The sequence below is a fragment of the Myotis myotis genome, unplaced genomic scaffold (genome assembly GCF_014108235.1).
Source record: "Myotis myotis isolate mMyoMyo1 unplaced genomic scaffold, mMyoMyo1.p scaffold_m19_p_6, whole genome shotgun sequence".
Taxonomy (NCBI): Eukaryota; Metazoa; Chordata; class Mammalia; order Chiroptera; family Vespertilionidae; genus Myotis; species Myotis myotis.
Window position 1 is genome coordinate 84,448,985 of NW_023416368.1, and position 20,558 is coordinate 84,469,542.

Here is a 20,558-nt window from a genome sequence, read left to right on the forward strand (position 1 = left end):
TGCCGGACCCTGCAGCCTCGCCCCCACCTGTAGGCCAGCCCAGCCCTTCCCCTTCCTACTCCGGGACTCTGCTGGGGGCCCTGCACACCCCTCGTGGCCTGGGACCCTGCAAATCCCTCCGCGGCTGCAGGGGCGGGGCCTTGCCCTGCTGACGCACACGTAGCCCTCCAGCCTCCTGGGCCTGTGCCAGGCCTCTGCCTCAGTTTCCCCGCGGGCCCCGTCGCTGCTGTGGGAGGTGAGAGTTGAGGGCCTGGAAGATGAAGTTGTAGTTCCGGGGCGGGACGGGGCTGCCCCCACCTCCCCGCCAAGGACACTCGGGATGCTGGAGTTCCGTAAGGTGGTTTTATTGTCACTCTAATTAGATTCCACCCCTTTCCACACGCAGGCTCTCCGGGGCTTGGAGAGGCTGCCCCAGCAGGGGCCCTGTCTCCACCAGGGCCTGGACATGGGGTCTCTCTGAAGCATTTGGCCTTCTTGGTGCTTCTGACATCTCTCGGGCCTGTCCACGCTCTGGGCTGGGCTGGCAACGTGGCTGTTTCTCCAGTCCTGGCCCTTGGGCCACGGGTGTCCGGGACGGTCCAGCTGCCCATTATCAGTGCGGCTTGGGGACGTGACCATCCACGTAGAAGTTCCTGGTGATCTTGGGCAGGGTGAATTCGGCCCCTTCCAGCTCAGGGGTCAGGATGATCTGGCAGCCCAGCCGGGAGTTCTCCTGGAGGAGGGGGGCCATGTCCAGCATGTCATCCTCCCTGGGCGAGGGAGGCAGTGGTTAGCAGTGGGCACGCTGATGCAGCTGGTGAGGAGGGCTCAGAGGAGCAGAGAGAGATCACCTTTCAGGCCAGGGAGGGGCAGGCTGACTGAGTCCAGGGGAAGGGTTAGAGGGGGAGAAAAGCTGGGGCTGCCCTCAGCGGCTGCCCAGTGGACCTCTGGACACTGGGAAGGAAAAGGCTCAACAGCCAACCCTGCGGCTCCGAGCTGCGAGGAGGCTGCCCGCTCACCTCTCATCAGGAGAAGGCAGAAAGTCCAGGTGGTCCTCGCTCACATACACATGGCAGGTGGAGCAGGCCAGGGACGCCTCACAGGCCCCTGGAGGGCAGCAAGTGAAGGGAGTTTAGGTAAGTGGCATCATCAGGCTGGTGTCACCCAATGAAAGACATAAGGGAGAAGCCTTTTGTTTCACCACGTGCCCCTAATCTTTCCCTCCCGCCTGTATGCCCTGTGGGAGCCCTCCCCCCCTCCTCTCAGCCCGCTGTTCCTGGGCTGTGGATGGGTTTTGCAAAGGGATGTCCAAGGTGTCGCATTTCCCAAGGACTCCCCAGCAAGCTGAGAGGGAAAGGCCAGGCAGGTTCCCAGTAGCCTTTGAATTCCCCTGCTGTCACTGTGCTGGGCAAATGTGTTCCTGCCTCCTTTCTGCTCCTGAAGGAGGGACTGGCTCACTCAGCACCAGTGCATGAGGGGAAGGAGACAGGAAATAAAGGCAGAAGCTGGGGTTTTCTGATTGTCCCTGGACACATTCCCAATCCTCTGACTGATGACTGAGAACTGTGCTTGGGGATAATGTCCCTCTTGGGCTAAAACCTTCCAAAGGGTCTTCACAGCCAGAATAAAATCCAGACTCCTCCACGCAGTCCTGGTGGCTCCCCCACCCCTTCACTCACTCCACATCAACCACACTGGCTCCCTGGGCTCGCTGCCGCCACCACCACAGGACCGCTGCACTTGCTATACCTTCGGCCTGGAATGCTCTTCTCGCCACTCTTTTTGTGGCCAGATCTTGTACTCAGGAACCCAGCTGTCCTCCAAGTCCCCCTGCCTGTTTCTTGTCCTTCCCCCTTGTTAATTTATTAATTTCTGTACAGCATTGATCACACCCTGTCAACCTGTCTTCCTCTCTCTGTACTTGGCACTGAGCCTCATATGGCATGTTGTAGATGCTTGAGAGACATCTGTTATAAGCGAATGACAGGACAGAATATTTTCCTTTCTCTTCCAGACATGTCGGATAATGAGAGTAGAGAAGCAAGGCAGCCTCCTGACCCAGCAGAACCTCCCTGTCTACCGGGGAGAAATCAGGCCTTCAAACTCCAAGTGGTCCCTAGCATCTCTTCCTTCACCCTGTTTCCCACCTTGTTAGCATCCTCATTCCTGAGATCAAGATGATCCTATCTAATAAAAGAGTAATATGCAAATTGACCATCACGCCAACATACAAGATGGCCACCACAACATGGCCAGCAGAGGAGGGCAGTTGTGGGCGATCAGGCCTGCAGGGGAGGGCATTTGGGGGGGACGAGGCCTGCAGGGGAGGGCAGTTGGGGGGAACCAGGCCAGCAGGGGAAGGCAGTTAGGGGCAATCGGGCTGACAGGGGAGCAGTTAGGTGTCGATCAGGCTGGCAGGGGAGTGGTTAGGGGTGATCAGGCTGGCAGAGGAATGGTTAGGGGGCAATCGGGCTGGCAGGCAGAAGGAGTTAGGGGCAATCAGGCAGGCAGGCAAGCGGTTGGGAGCCAGCAGTCCTGGAATGTGAGAGGGATGTCCAACTGCCCTCGAGGGGTCCCAGATTGGAGAGGGTACAGGCGGGCTGAGGGACACACCCCCCCATGCATGAATTTCGTGCATCAGGCCTCTAGTCTAATATAAATGTCCCAATTAGTCACTACACATAACCATGTGCCAGGTACTAAGCATTACACATGAGATCTGTTTACTCTTCTGTAGCAACCCAAGGAAGAGGGAACTAAGTTATCCCATTTTATAAGTGAGAAAACAGGGGCCCAAAGGTGCTAAGTACCTTGCTCAGGGTCACACAGCTGGTAAAAGGCAAAATTTGAAAACAGGCCACCTGCCTCTAAAACTCATATTCCAATCTATGTCCTAGACTGCCAGCTACTGGATTCCAGAACAAAACTTGAGGAAGGCCTGCCATAACCTGCACTCCACCCCCAACATCTCCACCTCTCTAATGACTAAATCAGCTTCCCTATTACATTCACCCAACAAATAACCCTGTACTTTTTTTTTCAGACCATCCTTTTCAGTTGCTGATGATATAATTACATGTTTACTCCCTATTAGGTTGAAACTGGTGTGAAATGACAGGAGCCTTACCTATTTTAGTACATTGTTGCCTGGCACACACTAGTGTTCAATATTCATAGAAGAGCAGCATAGGTTTAGTGGCTAAAATTGCTGGGTTTGAATCTAATTTTGCCACTTCACCTTGGACCAGGTGTACGTAACCTGGGACTCAATTTCCTCACCTATAAAATGTGATAATCTGCCTGGCCAGTGTTGCTCAATCCATGAACCAGGAGGTCACTGTTCCAATTCCTGGTCAGGGCACATGCAAGGGTTGCAGGTTCACTCCCCAGTAGGGGGCGTGTAGGAGGCAGCTGATTGATGGTTCTCTCTCATCACTGATGTTCCTATCCCCCTCTCCCTTCCTTTCTGAAATAAAAAAATATATATATTTGAAAATAAAAATAAATAAAATGATAATATATAAATAAAACAAACTATGACATAAAGTTGTCATGAAAAGTCAGTTAATATGTGTCAACATGCTTAAAGTAATGTCTGCTATTATTATCTTTCCTTCAACAAATACTGACTTAATACCTGTTGTGTCTAAATACCATGAGAGGCAACAGATACATGTAAACAAGGAAAACAGCGTTTCTGATCTCATTCCGGGGAGAGATGACAAAGAAGGAAACAAAATGGTGAGAAGTGCTATGAGGACAATAAAACACAGTCAAGTAAGAGGGAGGCTGGGCCACTCTAGGTCCACTGAAGGGGATGCTTTGTCAGGAAGATGACATTTACACTGAGAAGTGAAGGATGAGAAGAAACCAGAAGATCTGATGGAAAATCACTTCAGACCCTGGGACGGCAAATGCAAAGGTCCTGGGGCAGGAATGAACTAAGCAGTTTGAGGAACAGCAAGAAAGCCAGTGTGGCGAGAAGAGGAAGGAAAGAGAAAGACAACACAAGCTCCCAGGCAGGAGTTGTCATGGCCTCCAGTAAATGCTCAATAAACAAAGCCGGAGAAGGAACCTTGAGAGCTCCCTGGGCAGGGGATGAGGCAGTGCTGAGGAGTCTAGATTGAGCCCAGGACCGTGGGAAGCCATGGAGGGTTAATCAGCAGAGAGACAACTAATGGGTGTGTGTTGTTGTTTTCAAGGAATGAAGGGCCTCGGAGTTCCCTGTGCCTGGCTCCCACCTTCCAGGTCCACCCCGTGGCGCTGGGCCAGGTGGAGAACGTTATCCCCGACTCTGCCTCTCACCGGGATCCGCTGGCCCGACCGGTCTACGAACACCACGTTCACCCTGAGGACAGAGGGATGCGGATGCCGCATGGACGCGGGCCCGGGTTCCGGTGGAGTCCAGGCTTAGGGAAGGGAAACAGGACGGAGCGCAGGGGGACTCTAACGGTGAGGGTGCGGGGAAGGTGGGGGCCGGGAAAACCTCGTGGGATGAGGAGTGGGGAGTCCTCCCGCCCCCACCCGCACTCACACGTCCCCAGGCCGCTCGGGGCCGCTCGGTTCTTCCTCCCCCGCCGAGCGCGAGCCTGGAAAACACAGTTGGGTGAGCCGCGCGCAGCGCCCTGCGGGCATCCGACGGGTTAGTGCTGCCCAACCCCGGACCCGAGGCGCCGCAGGTACCTGTCACCCGGAATTTCCTGGCAGTCGCTGGTGACGCCGCCTCTCCGGGTCCCCAAAAGCCCCCAGAACGGCTCCACCAGCGACCTTTGGCCACCCGCAGCAAGAACCCAGCACTCACGCCACCCCGGGCCACGGAGGCGGCCATGACAGGCGTCACGTGACCCGGAACTGGAGCATGCGCGGTAGCGCGCGAGCGAGGCGGACTAATTACCGCAATATAAGCGCCCACGGCGGTGGGGCAGCAACGGCTGGAGTTGGGGGGCAGAGGCAGCGACGGGATCTGGCACACCAAGCCCTGTAGGGCCACCCCAGCCCTCCCACCCAGGCCCACTGTCTCAAGAACCAGTCAGCTCTGCGTTCTTTAAAACCATTTACTTACAAACTTTAATTCAGCAAAGGTCTGTGTGAGAGGATGGGGGACCCCCAGAGTAAGAAGGAAGCTGTGGCCTAACTGGCCAGGGGCGGGCCCAGGGTCACTTCAGGTCAACAGGTCCTGCTGGTGGGCAGGGGCATGGAGTTGTGTGATTCCAGCAATGGTCCAAGGGGAGGCCAGCTCCAAGTGACCTGGCCAGGGATGGAGGTGCTCATCTTCAACAAGGGGGGAGTCAGCAGAGGCTCAGTGAGGTGCACAGTGCCGGACTCCCATAGACAAAGAGCAGGGGACTGGTTTCAGTGGGCAGAGGAATGGTGGAGTGGGTTTGCTAAGACCAAGGCTTTGGCCTTCTGTCCCCAGGGTGGGGGCCCTGGGTAGAGGGACCCAATCCCCAGGCCAGAGCTGTTTGGTCCTGAGTCAAGCTTCCAGAGCTTGACGTCTGAGAGGCTCTGGCCAGTGGGTTTGGGGCCCGGCTTTAAGGCATCAGAAGGCAAGGGGACTGTGGCAGGGAGCAGGGCACCCAGAGCTGGAGGACAGGCCAGACTGGGCAGGCAGGGGCAGGAGGCAGCCATGCCTGCAACAGACATGAGAGAAAGAGAAAAGAGCCGAGCCATTTCAAACCGAAGAGTGTGGAATGGAGGCTCAGACATGTTGAACCTTGCAGGTGTAAGACCTGGGGGTCGTCCTGGATTGTTTAAAAAATAATAAAAATTAGAAAAGGAAACAAAAGTCAATTGTCAAAGTTAAAAAAGGGGGATAGTCTCTGATCCTCACGGGAGGTCAGGGAAACCTCCAAGGCACTCGAAAGGCCAAGATACAGGAGCGACGAGGCAGAAGAGGGCTCCCGAGAGGCAGGTGCTGGCGGACACAGGGAGGGCAGAAAGGGGCCCAGCCTGCTCTCTCTTAAGGCTGCAGGGTTTCCATGCTAGGAGCAGACCAGAGATGCAGAGTAGCCCCCAGACTCTCCCATACTCCTTGGGCTCCAGCTGGTTGGTCAGCAAAGTCTTTCAGAGATTTTCTATTACTGAAAGGAAAAAACAAAACAAAAACACAAAACACCAGAAAACCCAGAAGCAATTTGGTGCAGGCCCTGGAGCATCTCTGGCACTAGCCCCTTAGAAAATCCTCTTGCGCTTCAGGTACGAATCTGCATAATGGCCACCAAGGCCTTGGGAGTGCTGTCCCACATAGCTGCCTTCTGGGCTGGGCTCTGGCGAGGGCAGCAGGTGGGCAAAACTGCGTTTCTGGCCACCCAGTGGCGTCTAGAAACAGAGGAGAGGGGGTAGCAAGTCAGGGGCCACCTGGGGGTCACCGTTCCCCAGCTGTGTGTGCCCTCAACCCTTGCCCGTACCTTCAGCAGGTGGCTATGGCCATTGGGCCCAGGGCCCAGGCCCAGGAGCCCTTCTCCGGAGCCCAGTGGAGAGGAACCAACCGCCTGGCAGAAATGGGAGATGGGATAAAAGAAACATCCCCCAGAACAAAGGTCAGGACTTCAGATTCAAATCATGCCTCTGCTGTTTACTCGCCATGATTGGGGGCATATTAGCCCTGTCTCTGAGCTTCAGTTTTTTCATCTGTCAACTGGGGCTAAGACCATCCAACACCTGGCTTCTGGGAGACTACGCGGAGGCTCAGAAGGCTGGGCAGCACCAGGTGCTACACACACAGGTGCAGGAAAGCTGTTCTAATTCACCTTGGCTCTAAGCAAAACTGATCCCTGCCACCACCCTAGCCTTGACCTAGGCACCGAGGGTCACAGGGATCCCTTGCATCCTGGTTGTCCCTGGGAACTTGTGCTCGGCTGGGGGAGGCTCCTCACCTTGTTAAGGTGGCTTTGCTTGAGGCCAGCCTGCAGGCCGCTGGTGAAGTAGGAAGTGGGCGAGCCCGAATAAAAGTGAGAGAAGGATCCCCCACCACCTCCACCACTCCGTTCGCTGAAGCCACTGGGTGGAGGGGACATCTGCAGAGAGGAGGCAGGCTGAGTAAGGAAGACTACTGCAGTATCCACCCGCTTTTGTAAACCACTCCTAAATGACTCTGGACTTTGGCCAACAAGCAGAGGTGCCTGCCTCCTTTCTGCCTCTAGGGAATCCTGGGATCACCACCACGTGTATGTGCACAGGCTGGCCAGCTGGAGGGTGAGTTCCACGTGGAGCTCACCAGCAGAGACCCCCAGACAAGGCCCATTTACCAACCTACTGGCCACCAGGTATATGACTAAGGCCCCTGTAAATTGTTGAGCTTCAGCTGAGCTACAATGTGAGTGTAGAGAACCACCCACCCACCATACCACAGAATGGTATGAAATGATAAAACGTTTGCTGTTCTAAGCCACAAGTGGTAGGACCACTTGTTATGCAGCAAAAGCTAACTGATACACCTGGAAGATGGGATTCACAGGGCAGCTCTTACTTTGTGTCGGCTGGGTCCGTGAGGCCCGAGGGCTGGCTCCCGTGGGTGGGAGAAGAGCCGCCTAGGTCCCATGTCCTGAATGAAAGTGGGAGAAAGTGTGTTGGGTTGGGGTCTGCACCAACCTCACTCTTAGCTGAATTCTCCAGCACAGATGTCATTAGGGAAGTTTGCCCCTTCCAGTAGAGGGGAAACTCGACCTGTAGAGTGGGGCAATGAGACAGAATGTGCTCTGTCCCAGGGATGGCTCCACCTAAGACCCAGAGATGACTACTATGAAGTCATGTGGCCCCACTGGAGCCAGATGTTTGGAGTTTTCAGGGCAAGCTGAGCATCAGGGTTGTGTGAATGCTTGCAGTTTTTGTATGTCGGTATCAGCGTTTATTTCAGTGTTTTTTTTAATAGACTTCACTATCAATTGTTATTCTTTTATATATAAAAGGCTAAGTGACCGACCATACGTCCGTCCAACCATCTGGTACATATGACGCACATTGGCAATTTAAAAATAAACGTTGACTCACGCATGCGTGATACATGTAAAGCTCTCACTGGCACCAATCTAGACAGAGTAGGAATATTCTTACCTGAACCCGTTTCAGACATGGTCAGTTATATATTGCTTTCTCTCAAGTTTGAAGAGTGCGTGGCGTTAAAGTTGTAAATACTTCATCACAAGGGAAATCAGTCAAGCACTCTGAAAGTGTCTTTACTCTTAATGTGGTGTACTGGGAGATATTAGAGTAAGTTTAATCAATTTATCAGTCATTGTTTTTATATCATGTTTTTGGGGTTTTTTTGTATCATGTTTTTGTTTTCATATCATGTCTTTGTTGGTGTTATATCATGTTGTTATTGTTTGTTAATCAATTTATATATTATTTTCATATACATTTTACTAATTTTCTTTCATCTCTGACACTTCTATTATAGAGAAAGGACGAATAGCGATATTAAAATATTTCTTCTAGCCAAAACCGGTTTGGCTCAGTGGATAGAGCGTCGGCCTGCGGACTGAAAGGTCCCAGGTTCGATTCCGGTCAAGGGCATGTACCTGGGTTGTGGGCACATCCCCAGTAGGAGGTGTGCAGGAGGCAGCTGATCGATGTCTCTCTCTCATCGATGTTTCTAACTCTCTATCTCTCTCCCTTTCTCTCTGTAAAAAAATCAATAAAATATATTAAAAAAATAAAATAAAATAAAATATTTCTTCTAATTGATTTCCTTTCAATGTGCACGAATCCATGCACCAGGCCACTAGTTTTCTTATAATACAGTGCGGGTCAAACAACACAGGTGGCCTGCAAGTGGCCAGTCTGCAACATCTGACCTGGAAAACGTTGGAGTCATAGAAAGAACAGTTCCCCAGGGACAGAGACAGGAATCTCAGAGCGGAGAGGAGAGAGAAGGGCAGAGAGACAGGAAGCTGAGCCCTGTCTCTAAGGAGAAGCAGAAGTACAGCCTAAAGCCTCTTGGGAGAGAAAGACAGACAGGAAGCAAGGTCTGATGTGCAGAAACAGACAAGAAACTGAAGGGCAAGGACTGTGTCTGGCATGTTCCCCACTGTCACAATGCTGGGCCTGGCACAATCAGTGCTAGAGAAATATTGGTTTGGAGAATGACTTGCTCCCAGGGGACAAAGGGCCACAGTAGCCAGCCTTCGGGAGGGCTGACAACAGGGCAGAAAGATACTCACCGAAGGGTAGTCGAAGCCATAGCTGTCAGGAAGCCCTGGTTCGGGGGGCAGGCGCGTGCTGGTGAGGGGGCTGAGCAGGCGGGACTTGAGCTGGAAGGCTTTGCTGCTGCCGCCACCTCCACCACCGCCACCTCTGGGGACTGGGGGGTTAGGCAGGGGGCCCTCAGCTGGGCGGCGGCTTCTCCCGGCGCCTCCCCAGCCCCGGGCCTCCTTACTCGCCAGATTGCTGGCAGGGAGCAGACTGTGTAGGTTCAGGTAAGGGTTCAGGGGGATCCGGAAGTCCTTGGGGGGCTCCCCCAACAGTGAGACCTGTGGCGAGAGGGCTGGATTCGAGAGGGTTCCTGACGGGAAACATCGCAGGGCAGGAGACTGGAACAGTGCTGGGCCCAGGACAGGACCTTACCCCGGGCGGTGTTGGCAGAGGTCCACTATCTTTCTGTAGGCCTCTGAGGCCAGTGCCTAGGAGTCCCACAGGGGCAGGGGGTGTAGTGAGCTGGGCTGCTGGGGGACCCAGGCCCATGGGTTCTCGGTCGCCTCCGGAAGGACCAAGCAGTGGCGGTAGCAGGGGTGGTGGCTTCCCTCGCCGGGGTGGCAGCTCCGGGGGCAGGCCCCCTCCTACAGAGAGAAGAATGTCAGTGGCCCAAACATACAGGACCCTTCCTTCCCAGGGTCCTAAAGCATTTGCTTGGACCAGGGTGAACTGCCGAGGAACAACTATGCGCTGGGCACTGAGCAAGCCCTCTGCGTGTATCAGCTCCCAGAATGCTCATGGGTTCTCCCACAAGGTGGGCACCCAGCTGACAGACGCTGAGACCCAGAAAGGTTAGGGCACTTGCCCAAGGCCATGTAACTGGAAATGTACCACCCAAAAGGGAAAGGGAAGCAGGATGGGCCCAGAGAGATGACCAGGGGCAGGGTCTGTTACCTGCAGACAGCTCCCCAAGGAGGTGGTTGGCCGACTGGGCACCAGGCTGCAGGGGGCCCAAGGGAGAGTCTCCCAGGATCCCAGGCTTCTGGGGACAGAGCACAGTCAGCCGGTGATGGGGGCAGTGTGGCCTTAGCAGCAGACAGGTATTGCCAAGGGTCTCAATGCCCCGCACACCCAGACTCTAGCCCACGCTGTTCACGGGTCCCCCAATGTCTGTGACACCCTGGCCATCATCCACCTGGCCAGCTAGTGGTAACCAAGGACCTCCTGCATGCCAAGGCCCACCTGAGACCCAGGGAACATGGACCATACACTCAGCAGTCAGGGCCTACCAACCACCCCAGTGTTAGTATCACACACACACCGTGACAATCCTTAGGCACCCACCAGCCCACACCCAGCCTCCTGCTCATTATCACAGAAGGAGTCATTCTTAGCTACACATGGATTCAGTCAGTCTCTGAGACACACGAAAAAATCCAAGCCCACAACTTCACACAGTTAGTTATCATCAGACATACTCATGCCACTGACGGCCCCAGTGAATCAAACCAGACAGGGTAGTACATGTATGTTCTATTTTTCTGTGTCCATCTATGTGTGGTGTGTGTGTGTGTGCGTGCGCATGCACATGTCTCTGTTTGACACACCGGTACCATACTAAGGTGTGGTGTCTATTTTTGTGTGTGTATGTGTCCCCATGTATATCAGTTTTTGCATGTGTGCATGTGTCTTCGTGTGTGCACTGAAGTGGTATGGTATGTATATTTGTGTGTGTGTGTGTGTGTCTATTTTTGTGTCTTTGCGTGAGGGAGTAGGGGTGAAAGGCCATTCTATTCCCTGGTGGGGCCAGGTTCTTCCCCAAACTGAGTCCTGGGCACCTGTGACAGGTCAGGCCCCATATCAAGCACCAAGGACACAGCCAGATGGCCCACAACCCCGAAGGCGAGGCCCAGATGTGAGTAGTGTTTGAAACTCAAAGGGAAGGGGCTGTGGCAGCACGTGTGAGTAAGGAGGGAACCTAGGACCCACACCCATGTTACCTTCTGACCCTGGGTTTGCAGGGCCAGCTGCAGCAGCGCCGTGGACAGAGCAGGCCCATTGAGCAGTGGCATGGCTGGAGGGGCACCCAGGAGACCTGGAGGGAGACCCGGGAAATGGGCGGTGATCCCTGGATGGAAGCCCCCCTCTGCAATTAGAGGCAGCCCTGCGCCTGAAGCCATGAGAGAGCAAGTGAACAGCCCTAAGGAAGGGCCTAGGAAGGGAGTCTGCCCTGGGAAAGGATGGCCCCTTTCCCACCACCTTGCCTCACTGCAGGCTGCAATGCTCCCACCTCTGGCCCCGTGCAGGTAACCTCCATTCTTAACACGGCTCTGGCTCATGGGGCTCTTGTCATAGGGAGCTCAGGTGGGAACACAGTCCCTGGGAGACGCCCGGCTGAGAGGCTGGGGACCCCGCCTGCTGTTCACTCGACACGCCTTACCCTGCTTGCCTCCCGAGTTGTTGTGAAGCAGGGGATTGAGCAGCAGCTGGAGGGAGGCGGAAGGCCCCAGGCTGTTGAGCAGCTGCAGGATATTGGGTTCAGGTAGGAGCCCTTTGCCCCGATTGAGGGCCTGAGGAGAGAAAAGGACGGTGGTTCAGAGCCCTGCCAGGCCACAGAGGTGAGGCCTCATCCTTCCCTATTGCCGCCAGAACCTGAGTGGTGACCGCCAAGAGCCCTGATTTCTCAAGGGAGAGCCTGCCCCTCCTCCCCCGCCCCCCGCCAGCTTCCCATTCCCACTCCCTGGGCACACACTCACCGTGGCCTGGGCAGCGATGAGTGCAGCCAGCATGCTGCGCCCAGGGGGCCCTGGGGCACAGAAGGAGATGCGCAGGTGGCTGCCCCCCAGGGCCAGGCCGTCTGCCTCCTGCTGCACCTCTTCAGCCATCTCGGCAGTCTCATACTCCAGCACAGCGAAGCCCTTCAGCTGCCCATCCTGGCCGTACGCCAGCTGGTGAGGGTGGGGGGAGGTGGACGTGAGTGCCAGGGGCAGTGACCACTCTCACATAGAGTGACAACTGTGACCAGGCATGGATCCCGATTAAGAGACCCCCTCCCCGCCAGAGAGGGTAGATTTTTGGGCCTGGCACTGTTCTGAGCCCTGTTCCTCATTAGCTCATTGAATCTTCTCCATGGCCCGGAGAAGCTGCATCCTACCCATTTCTCAGAGGGGGCAACTGAGGCTCAGAGAAGTCAGTATGCTCAAGGTCACACAGCTGGTGGGAGGACAACGCTGGGACCCGTCTCACAGGGATCAACTCCCTTGCGCTTCATGCCAGTGTCACTTTGGGACTTTGAGATTCCTGAGCACAGGAAGCAAGCTGAGGTTTCAGGGCTGGGAGGAGGGGCTGGCTGGAAAAGAGGCAGGTGGGTGGCTTTGGAGCACCACCAAATCAGGAGCCTCAGGCCAAGGACACTGCAGCCAGGGCTGGGAAGGCACAGAGCCTGGGGGCAAAGCAAGTGGCCTCTGAGTTCAGGTGAAAGGTGAGCCACAGGACAGGGAACAGAGGTGCGATCACGGGCAGACCAGGGAGGCCTGTGCATCCCCCTTGATTGCAGCCATTTGGTACTTTAGGCTTACAGCTCCTCCTTCAGGCCCTTGGGCCAGATGTGTTCCCAGACTGAGAATTTTTAAGAAATCAGAAAGGGAGAATGCCACACATATTATATATTACACATCAGTCACTCCAGTGGGGTCCAGGGCACCCTGAAAATCAAACACGCAAATAGCTCTGCAACAAGACACTAAGAGAAAGGGCACGGACAGCCCCACATTGGTTCTCTGCTGCTAGACCTCTTGGTTTCAGGATATTGTGAGAGCTGGCATTGTGGATGGAGGCTATCCCAGGGAAAGCAGATACTGGGTGAGAGCACTCAGCTGGGCTCTTCACTGTGTCCAGATGCAGGCACTGTCAGCATGCCCACTCTGCAGATGAGAAAATTGAGGCTCAGAGAGTGGTAGTCCCTTGCCCAGGCCACAGAGCTGGAGCTGGGATCAAGCAAGGCAAAGCTGATACCCTTAACAGGACTGGCCGCCTCAGGGTGGCGATGGCTATCCCAAGAACTAGTATCATTTCTCTGGGTTCTGATTGATGTAGGGTGGTTTGGGACCAACCCAATGTCCACCAGGAGGGAATGGTCCAGAGTCCATAAAATGGAATATGGCACAGCTGCAAAGGGACTGAGAAAGCGCTCATGTGTGAACACAGAAAGATGCCCAAGACAGAATGAGTGGAAAAACCAAACCAACGCAGGCACAGCAACGAATGGATCAAGAAGAGAGGAATGCAGGAACATACAAACACATTTGTTGAAAACGCTTAATAAAATCTCGCTGGAAGGACACAACAAACTGGTACAAGCAGGGGCTCTGCAGGAAAAGTGCTAGGGGGCTGGAGGGAGCCTTTACCACAGAATGTGCTGAATTTCCAAATGTGATTGGACTGTCCTTTCAGAAAAGCAACTAAGTGGAAAAGGCTTTTTTCACAAGGTCATGTGAAACCTGCTTTATACATATTTATAACATTCAAGCATTTTTAAGCAACTCTGTAATGAAATAAATCAACTGTAATATGTAAATTTGCCTGTGAATAAATGACAAAGTGCCTTAGAGTGAGTTGCTATGGGACCTTGGTCTCATCTTGATTGTGTTGAGAATAAAGCCCTCCATCCCCAGGACGACAGCAGATTCCCAGAGTGGCATCGGCCATCGTGGGAGGCAAGGGCACCCAGTTAAGAGCACAGGCCCTGGAGTCAGCTGCCTGACCTTGACCCCCAGCCCACCTCCAACTGGCTGGCTGGCCTGGGCAGGTGCCCCTCCCTGGCCCTCAGTTTTCTCATCTGCAAGGTGGGGCAGCTATTGTATCTACCTCAAAGGGTAGTTGTAGGGATTCAATAAGATGTTCAACAAGAGCAGGGAAGGGTCCCACTCCAGCCATAGTAGCTCAGGGAGGCTGTCGGCGGGGGCCCAGCACCCGCTTTGCGTGCCAGGCAGGGTAGCCTCTAGCCATCAGCCCATCTCTGGCCAGGCCCCATACCAAGGCCGGGACACACATCTTCTCACAATCACAGATGAATAGAGATTCAGAGGGTCAAAAGGCAACCAGATGGGGAAACTGAGGCTCAAAGAGAGAACTTGTAGTTCTTGCCAACCTCAACCTCCGCGTGAGGAAGTGGCCATCGACCTAATTCATCTATGTCCTGAGCCCCACCCAGGGCCTAACACACAGTAGGTGCAGGAGCATGAATGAATGCTGAGAGAGCAAGGAGAGGAGTTCCTACACATGTCCCATTCCCCAGGTCCTAAAACCATTCATACAAGAGGAGTGGGCCCCACCTAACACCAGAGCTGGGGTCTGAGTCAGGTATCAGCTTCCTCTAGGCTGCCTGGGGCTCTGGAGTCAGGCTGCAGTGTTCCAATCCTGGCTCTACCAGGTCCTGACTGCATAACCTGGGGCATGTTACTTGACCCCTCTGTGCCTCAGTGTCCCCACCTGAAAATGGGGATAATACCTGTTACAGGTTGTTACAGAAAAAAGGGACAGCAATAACGTGCTCAGAATCCAGTGAGTGCTAAAAGAACGTCTGCCTTTGGGGGGAGGGGGCTCTGCCAGGGCTGGGCCTGGCCTATTCTCACCCCACTGTGCTTGTCACGGGCACACATACAGACGTGCCTGACAAATGTGACTTGGATGAACAAGGATTGTTTTGCTAACCAATGTGTGAACACTGACTCCCTTAAGAATGAACCTGGTCAATCCATTTTCTAACCTTAAGGCTAAACAGACTGTGGGCTCCTCCAGAGCAGTCTCCCCAATGCTGGGCCTGGGACCCAGTAGGTGTTCAAGAGACAGCTAATGAGTGCAGGAGTGAAGGTGAATGAGGGATGCACAAGCTTTCTGCCCAGCTTTCACAAAGGCAGCCTCACTTGCACTTCACATGGGGAGAGGCCAGCGAGGTTAAACCAGGCACTAGGGCAGCAGTTCTCAACCTGTGGGTCGCGACCCCTTTGGTGGTTGAACGACCCTTTCACAGGGGTCGCCTAAGACCATCCTGCATATCAGATATTTACATTACGATTCATAACAGTAGCAACATTACAGTTATGAAGTAGCAACGGAAATAATTTTATGGTCAAACCAATGGATATGGACAACAGGGGGATGAAAGCATGAGTGGAGGGGGGGGGGGTTGGGGTTAACTGGGGGGGATGAGGACACACTTGTAATACCTTAACCAATAAAGAAATTAAATTAAAGATAAAAAAAGAAAATAATTTTATGGTTGGGTCACAACATGAGGAACTGTATTTAAAGGGCCAGAAGGTTGAGAGCCACTGCCCTAGGGGGAATGCAGGGATTTGAACCCCAGTCATCTGGCTCCTGTCTGAGCTCCACCAAGTGGCCTAACAAGAACCCCATTCAAAATGGCAACGTCAACACTTTACTGAAAAGGGATCCAGGAGATTGGGGAGGGCAGGTGAACCCAAAGGACCCCTCCCAGGTGCTCCAGGCCTGGCATCTGCTCCCCAGGTTCCCACTCCAGGCACAAGCTCACCTGGCAGAAGGTCGGTGTGTGGACAGCCGACAGAGCCTGACGCAGGGCGTCCACATCACTGAAGCCAGGGGGCAGGCGGTCAACACAGAGGCAGCGGGAGTGGAGCAGGGCGGGTGTCAGCTGTCCCGCATCTGTCCAGTGCACATAGAGGGTGCGCGTGCCCAGCGGCTTGCCCAGCAGGTCTGATTTGGCACGGGCAGCCGAGTCCTTCTTCATGTACTCGGCAAAGCCATACCCCTTGGAATGGCCAGTGCGCTCGCTATAGACCAGGAAGCAGCGCTCCAGGCTGCCGAAGGGTCGCACCAGCTCCTCGAACTGCTGCTGCGTGAGGCTGGGGGGCAAGTTGGCCACGCAGAGCAAGGCGTCAGCGGGCTGCAGTTGCACAGACAGCTCGCGCTCCCGCAGGCAGCTCTGGTGGAAGGTGCTGATGGCGGCCTCGGCTTGCTCCCCGTTCAGCAGGGTCACAAAGGCTGCAGCGGGAGGGGGAGTGGGTCAGTGGGGTCCCGGAGCGCCTGCCCCTCGGCCCCATGGCTGCCCGCCCTTACTTCTCATAAACCATGTGTGATCTCAGAATACTGACCCACTAAGACACCCCAGGCCCCAGTGGACTAGATAGTTGCCAGCCTTGAGCAACTTCTACCTCCAAAAGGCCTGCTCCCTGCCCTCACCCCCTAGCCGTTCTCAACCTACTCATGAGCTCACCTGCCCTCTTATATACTGTGCACTTGGCTAGGTGACAATAGGTGAGTAACTTGGGTGACACAGAGAGTAGTGGTCAAGCACGTGGTCACTAGAGCCTGGTTTCAACTCCAGCTTAAGTGGCTGTGGGGGTCTCAGTTTCCCCATCTGTTAAATGGGAATAACTTACTCCTCATAACCACCATGGTGCCAGCAAGGAAATGAGTGCAGAGCAGCGGCACCCCTAACAGAGGGGAGGAGCCTGGACTTGAACCCAAGCAAACAGGCTCCACAGCCCCACTCTGCACCCCGTCCTCACCACCTTTCTAGGCCAACACCTCTCACCTCTCATGTCTGAGCCCTGGCCTAAGCCTCAGTCCTGCTGCCCTCCTGGTTTGCTGTCCAGCCAACAGCTAGCTTTTCAAAATGATTATCAGAATGTGCCATGCCTTATCCAGGGGCTTCTCACTGCAGGGGACAAGGGAGCCTGTGTGGCCTGTCTTTGCTAACCTCCTCTCCCATCTCCTGTTGCTACTTCCTGGACTATGCCAGGCACATGCCCGCGCAGGCCTTTGCATCTGTATTTCCCTGGAACACTGACCTCCCCTTCTTCACCTGGTTAATCCTGATCCACCCTTCAATCTGACTGGAAACATCACTTCCCCCATGAAGCCTACCCTGACTGCTCCTGTTTCAGATCACAGCTCTGGGCTCCCACAGCACCCAGTAGCTTCTAGTCCTATGACCACTTCACCTTCACGCCTGCAGTTGTGTGAATGACATTCTCCCCCCAGACTAGCCCATCGCTGTTTGGTTCACAGCTGTGTCCCGTGTCCCAGCATATACTGGCGCATAATAAACATTTATTGAAAAACACTATAATGAGAGTCACTTAACCTCTGGAACCCCAATACCTGGCATATACACAGAAGAGGTACTTAGTAAAACAGTTCTGACTTGTTGCCCCTGCCAGTGTTTACTAAGTATCTACTGGGTGCCAGACACCCACAGCCTTTTTAGGTATTTTAATGATTTTAATGTGTTTTACCTTGTGGCCAACCCAAGCAGGTCAAGCCCAATTTGCTGGTGAGAAAACTGAGGCTCAGGAAGGGTGAATCACTTGCCTCTGGCCTCCAAGTGAGGACAGACCAGGACTTGAACCCAGGTCTATTTGTCTCCAGGTCCCAAGATTTTAACCACTTACCCTAGCCCACCAGGTAGGTCTCCAGGGTCCCCGTCCTCACCTGCTTCTCACCCAAGTTACAGATTGCAAGCAAAGGACTAGAGGACACAGACACCCACCGAGGGTCTCCCACAAGGTGGGGGGTGCAAGGCTGACAGGACTTGTCCCTGTTCTCAGGGAGATGACCACTCAGTGCAGGAGGCAGTGAGCGAGCTAGCAGTAACAGCCCAGAGTGATGGGGAGAGGCATGCAGAGCACTGTTGAGGAGCTGCCTGCCTGCACCTGGATAGAAGAGGGGACAGCTAAGAACAGAGGCAGAGGGAACGCCTGGAAGCTTGCCACTGAGGAGGTGGCAAGGCTGGGGCACATCCTTGCAAGATAGTGTCAAGAGGAGCCTCAGACAGGTATTGAGGAGAGAAAAACAATCAGGTTAGGATTAGTTTTTTTTTTGTTTTGTTTTTATATGTTTGAGTTTTAAAATTCATTTCAGAGAGAGGAGAGAGGGAGAGAGAAATAGAAACATCGATGATGAGAGAGAATCATTGACTGGCTGCCTCCTGCACACCCCCTACTGGGTAGCAACTCGGACATGTGCCCTGACCAGGAATCAAACTCTTGGTTCATGGGTCAATGCTCAACCACTGAGCCCACTGGAGGGCTAGAATTAGGTTTGATCAGATTTGCAATCAACTGATCAAATTTGATAGACCCTGGCTCCCTGGGGGAGGGCAAGTAGGAGTGTGAAATCATGGAGAGGCCAGTGGTGACTGCCATTTTGACAGAGATGGAGGAGCACTAATTGTTCTGGAGGTCTTGACAAAGACCAGACAGGCCTAGGTGACTGGGGGTATGGTGTGGGAAGTGGGGAAGCCCAATGCTCAGGTATCTGGCTGAGCAGCCTGAAGGAAGAACAGGAATATCAAGACTGCTCCATAATGAGCACCCAGAAAAGATTGGGGCAACAGTCTGTCTTGTGCCGGCCTAGAGGATGTTGAGCCCAAAATTCAGGAGAGAAGATGCCAGGCCAGAAAGCACCTGGCTTCAGGGACTGTCACCCTTGCCACTAGCCCACCCCACAGCCCCACAAACCTGTCCCTTTGTATTTGTCCACAAAACAGTACTTGAGCTCATAGTCGCTGAGCAGGTCGTGCACTTCCTGCAAAGACAGAAGCCAAAGGACAGGGAGTCACCAGCGGCTGAAGGAAGCAATCCAGCGCAACCTTCACATGGAACAGCTACAGAGGCAGGTCAATTGTAGTCCCCATTTACAAAGGAGGAAACTAAACTCAGAGCAGTTACTTGCCCAAAGCCATTGAGGCCACACCTGGCAGAGCCAGGATTCAAAGTCTAATTGCAGATCCCATTTTCTTAACCAACACAAAATACTCTTAGAGAGTCAGGCGGGTCTGAGTTCAAGGCCTAGCTCTGCCTTATGCCGTTAGGGAAGTTGTTTAACCCAGGGGTGCCAACCGGTGGTCCGCGAGGTCCAAAAGGTTGGCGACCGCTGCTTTAACCTTCTGACTGACCCTTAATTGGAAGCCTGACTCCTTTCAACATTACAAGTTAGGTAATAACAAACCCATCTTGCAGATGAGGAAACAGGCTCAGAGAGGTGAAGGTCAAGACAGCAGCAGCAATGCCACCCAGGGGTACCTGACTGCGGACCCCATATACTTGAAGCCCACACTGGGTGGCTTCACGTGCCTCCCAGTTCCCTCCTGCTGACACGGTTGCCTTCTTGTAAGCCAGCTGCGGGGGCGAGCCTCTACCGGCCTGCTTGTGCCAGATACACTGTGCACCCTGCAGGAGAGACAGTGTGTTCCCAGCTAGGTGGCAGGTGCTAGGAGGAGGGCTGACTCTAGGAATAAACCTGACCATGCCTAGTAGTGCTTGCCCCAGGTCTGTCCCCCGAGTCACGCCCTCCCCACACTTTGGTGGCCCTACCACCCACGTGCCCACCAATGGAGGGTGAGCCAGCGGCAGATGTGTCGGTGGCCCAGAAAGGAGGAATCCTGAGCAACAGGAAGAGAGAGCCCATTCCACCACCGCAGGGCAGGGCAGACCAGATGCGATCTCCTTGGGTCCAAAGAGCACTGGAAAGCCCTGCACCCACAGGCCCCAAGAGAAGAGCACCCCTAGCCAGACCGGCCAAGGGGAGCTCCACACAACGGGCCCCTCCTTTCTTTCAGGTCCGTGGGCTGGAGGCAGGAGACCCCTTTTTCCAAATAAATTCTGGGGCTTTGGGAGAAGAAAGATCTCAGGAGCTGCTACAACTTCCGATCTATCTCTAAGAGGGGTTCATAATCCGTGCTCTAAGCCAACCCTGAACTTCTGACTATGCGGTCTCGCCACCTCATGGCAGAGGGGAATGAGGATAAACACAATCAGAGCAGGGAGCTCCTGGCGTCTCTATTCCCACAGTCCCGGTCTAGCTGCCCATTCACAATCCCCCAACTTGGCCAAGGCTGCCCACCCACTTCAATCACTAGTGCTCTTCCAAGGCCGTGGTCGCCGTTTACAACATCCTCCCTCAGTCCAAAGTTGGTTTCTCCCTCCATCACCGCCCCCCCCCCCCCAACAATCCGCCCTTGGTCTCTCCCAAACCCTCATGGATCCTGCGTTTGGACTCTCCCGCCGACGCCCCCTACACCCGAGCACGCCAGCGTCGGTGTTGCCTGGTTCCCCCCGCGCACGCGCACGGTGGTATTTCCCGCCACGCTCCCACACCGCCCCCCCATACCTGGTTGGTCACGTCCCCCGGGAGGCCCCGGATCAGTATCTTGCGGCGGTTACGGAACTGGCGCTCGGTGTGTTCCAAGCGTTTCCTGATCTCCTCTGGATCTAGCGGCTGCAGTTCTTCTTCGGGCGCCCGGCGCTCTGGGGCATCGTCAGTTTCAACCTCGGCCCCAGGCTCCGGACTCAGCGGGGGCCGGTGAGTAACGGACACGTCGGCCGCCATCTTGGGAAACCCGGCGCCTTCTGGGACCAGCGAGCCAGGGCGGAGCGGCATAGAGCGGCAACGAGGGCGCGTCC

At 54.5% G+C, this 20,558-nt stretch overlaps 2 protein-coding genes across 7 annotated transcripts; both read right to left on the reverse strand.

The window, feature by feature from the left end:
* Positions 1-328: 328 nt before the first annotated feature.
* FDX2 (ferredoxin 2) lies at positions 329-5,607 on the reverse strand. Its single transcript, XM_036314059.1, has 6 exons — positions 5,371-5,607; positions 4,663-4,996; positions 4,514-4,568; positions 4,221-4,327; positions 999-1,086; positions 329-749 (listed from the first exon to the last, which is right to left on the reverse strand). The coding sequence occupies exons 1-6, from the start codon at positions 5,605-5,607 to the stop codon at positions 593-595; spliced, it is 978 nt and encodes a 325-aa protein (XP_036169952.1). The 3' UTR covers positions 329-592.
* RAVER1 (ribonucleoprotein, PTB binding 1) lies at positions 5,020-20,535 on the reverse strand. 6 transcript variants are annotated; one of them, XM_036313341.1, is made up of 13 exons: positions 20,266-20,533; positions 18,615-18,681; positions 15,665-16,134; positions 11,868-12,059; positions 11,552-11,681; positions 11,112-11,206; positions 10,066-10,150; positions 9,544-9,755; positions 9,141-9,449; positions 7,448-7,522; positions 6,855-6,995; positions 6,387-6,470; positions 5,020-6,297 (listed from the first exon to the last, which is right to left on the reverse strand). In XM_036313341.1, exons 1-13 carry the CDS (start codon positions 20,482-20,484, stop codon positions 6,151-6,153), a joined length of 2,226 nt encoding a protein of 741 aa, XP_036169234.1. In that variant the 5' UTR covers positions 20,485-20,533; the 3' UTR covers positions 5,020-6,150. The 6 variants fall into 6 exon arrangements, with proteins under 6 accessions (XP_036169234.1, XP_036169233.1, XP_036169235.1 ...); XM_036313340.1 differs by having other exon boundaries at positions 10,066-10,153; positions 20,266-20,532; XM_036313342.1 differs by lacking the exon at positions 6,387-6,470 and having other exon boundaries at positions 10,066-10,153; positions 20,266-20,535.
* Positions 20,536-20,558: the final 23 nt, after the last annotated feature.

Excerpts from the sequence above, each read along its gene's own strand:
- FDX2 (XM_036314059.1), bottom strand. The coding sequence starts at position 5,607 with ATGGCTGCCTCCTGCCCCTGCCTGCCCAGTCTGGCCTGTCCTCCAGCT. Across the intron at positions 4,997-5,370 it reads GACAGAAGGCCAAAGCCTTG|ACAGTGGGCCTGGGTGGGAG; the intron begins GTCTTAGCAAAC and ends CTGGTTCTTGAG. Across the intron at positions 4,328-4,513 it reads CCCGAGCGGCCTGGGGACGT|GGTGAACGTGGTGTTCGTAG; the intron begins GTGAGTGCGGGT and ends CTCTGTCCTCAG.
- RAVER1 (XM_036313340.1), bottom strand. The coding sequence starts at position 20,484 with ATGGCGGCCGACGTGTCCGTTACTCACCGGCCCCCGCTGAGTCCGGAG. Across the intron at positions 10,154-11,111 it reads TGCAAACCCAGGGTCAGAAG|AAGCCTGGGATCCTGGGAGA; the intron begins GTAACATGGGTG and ends CTCTGTCCCCAG. Across the intron at positions 7,523-9,140 it reads ATGGCTTCGACTACCCTTCG|GACATGGGACCTAGGCGGCT; the intron begins GTGAGTATCTTT and ends ACTTTCATTCAG.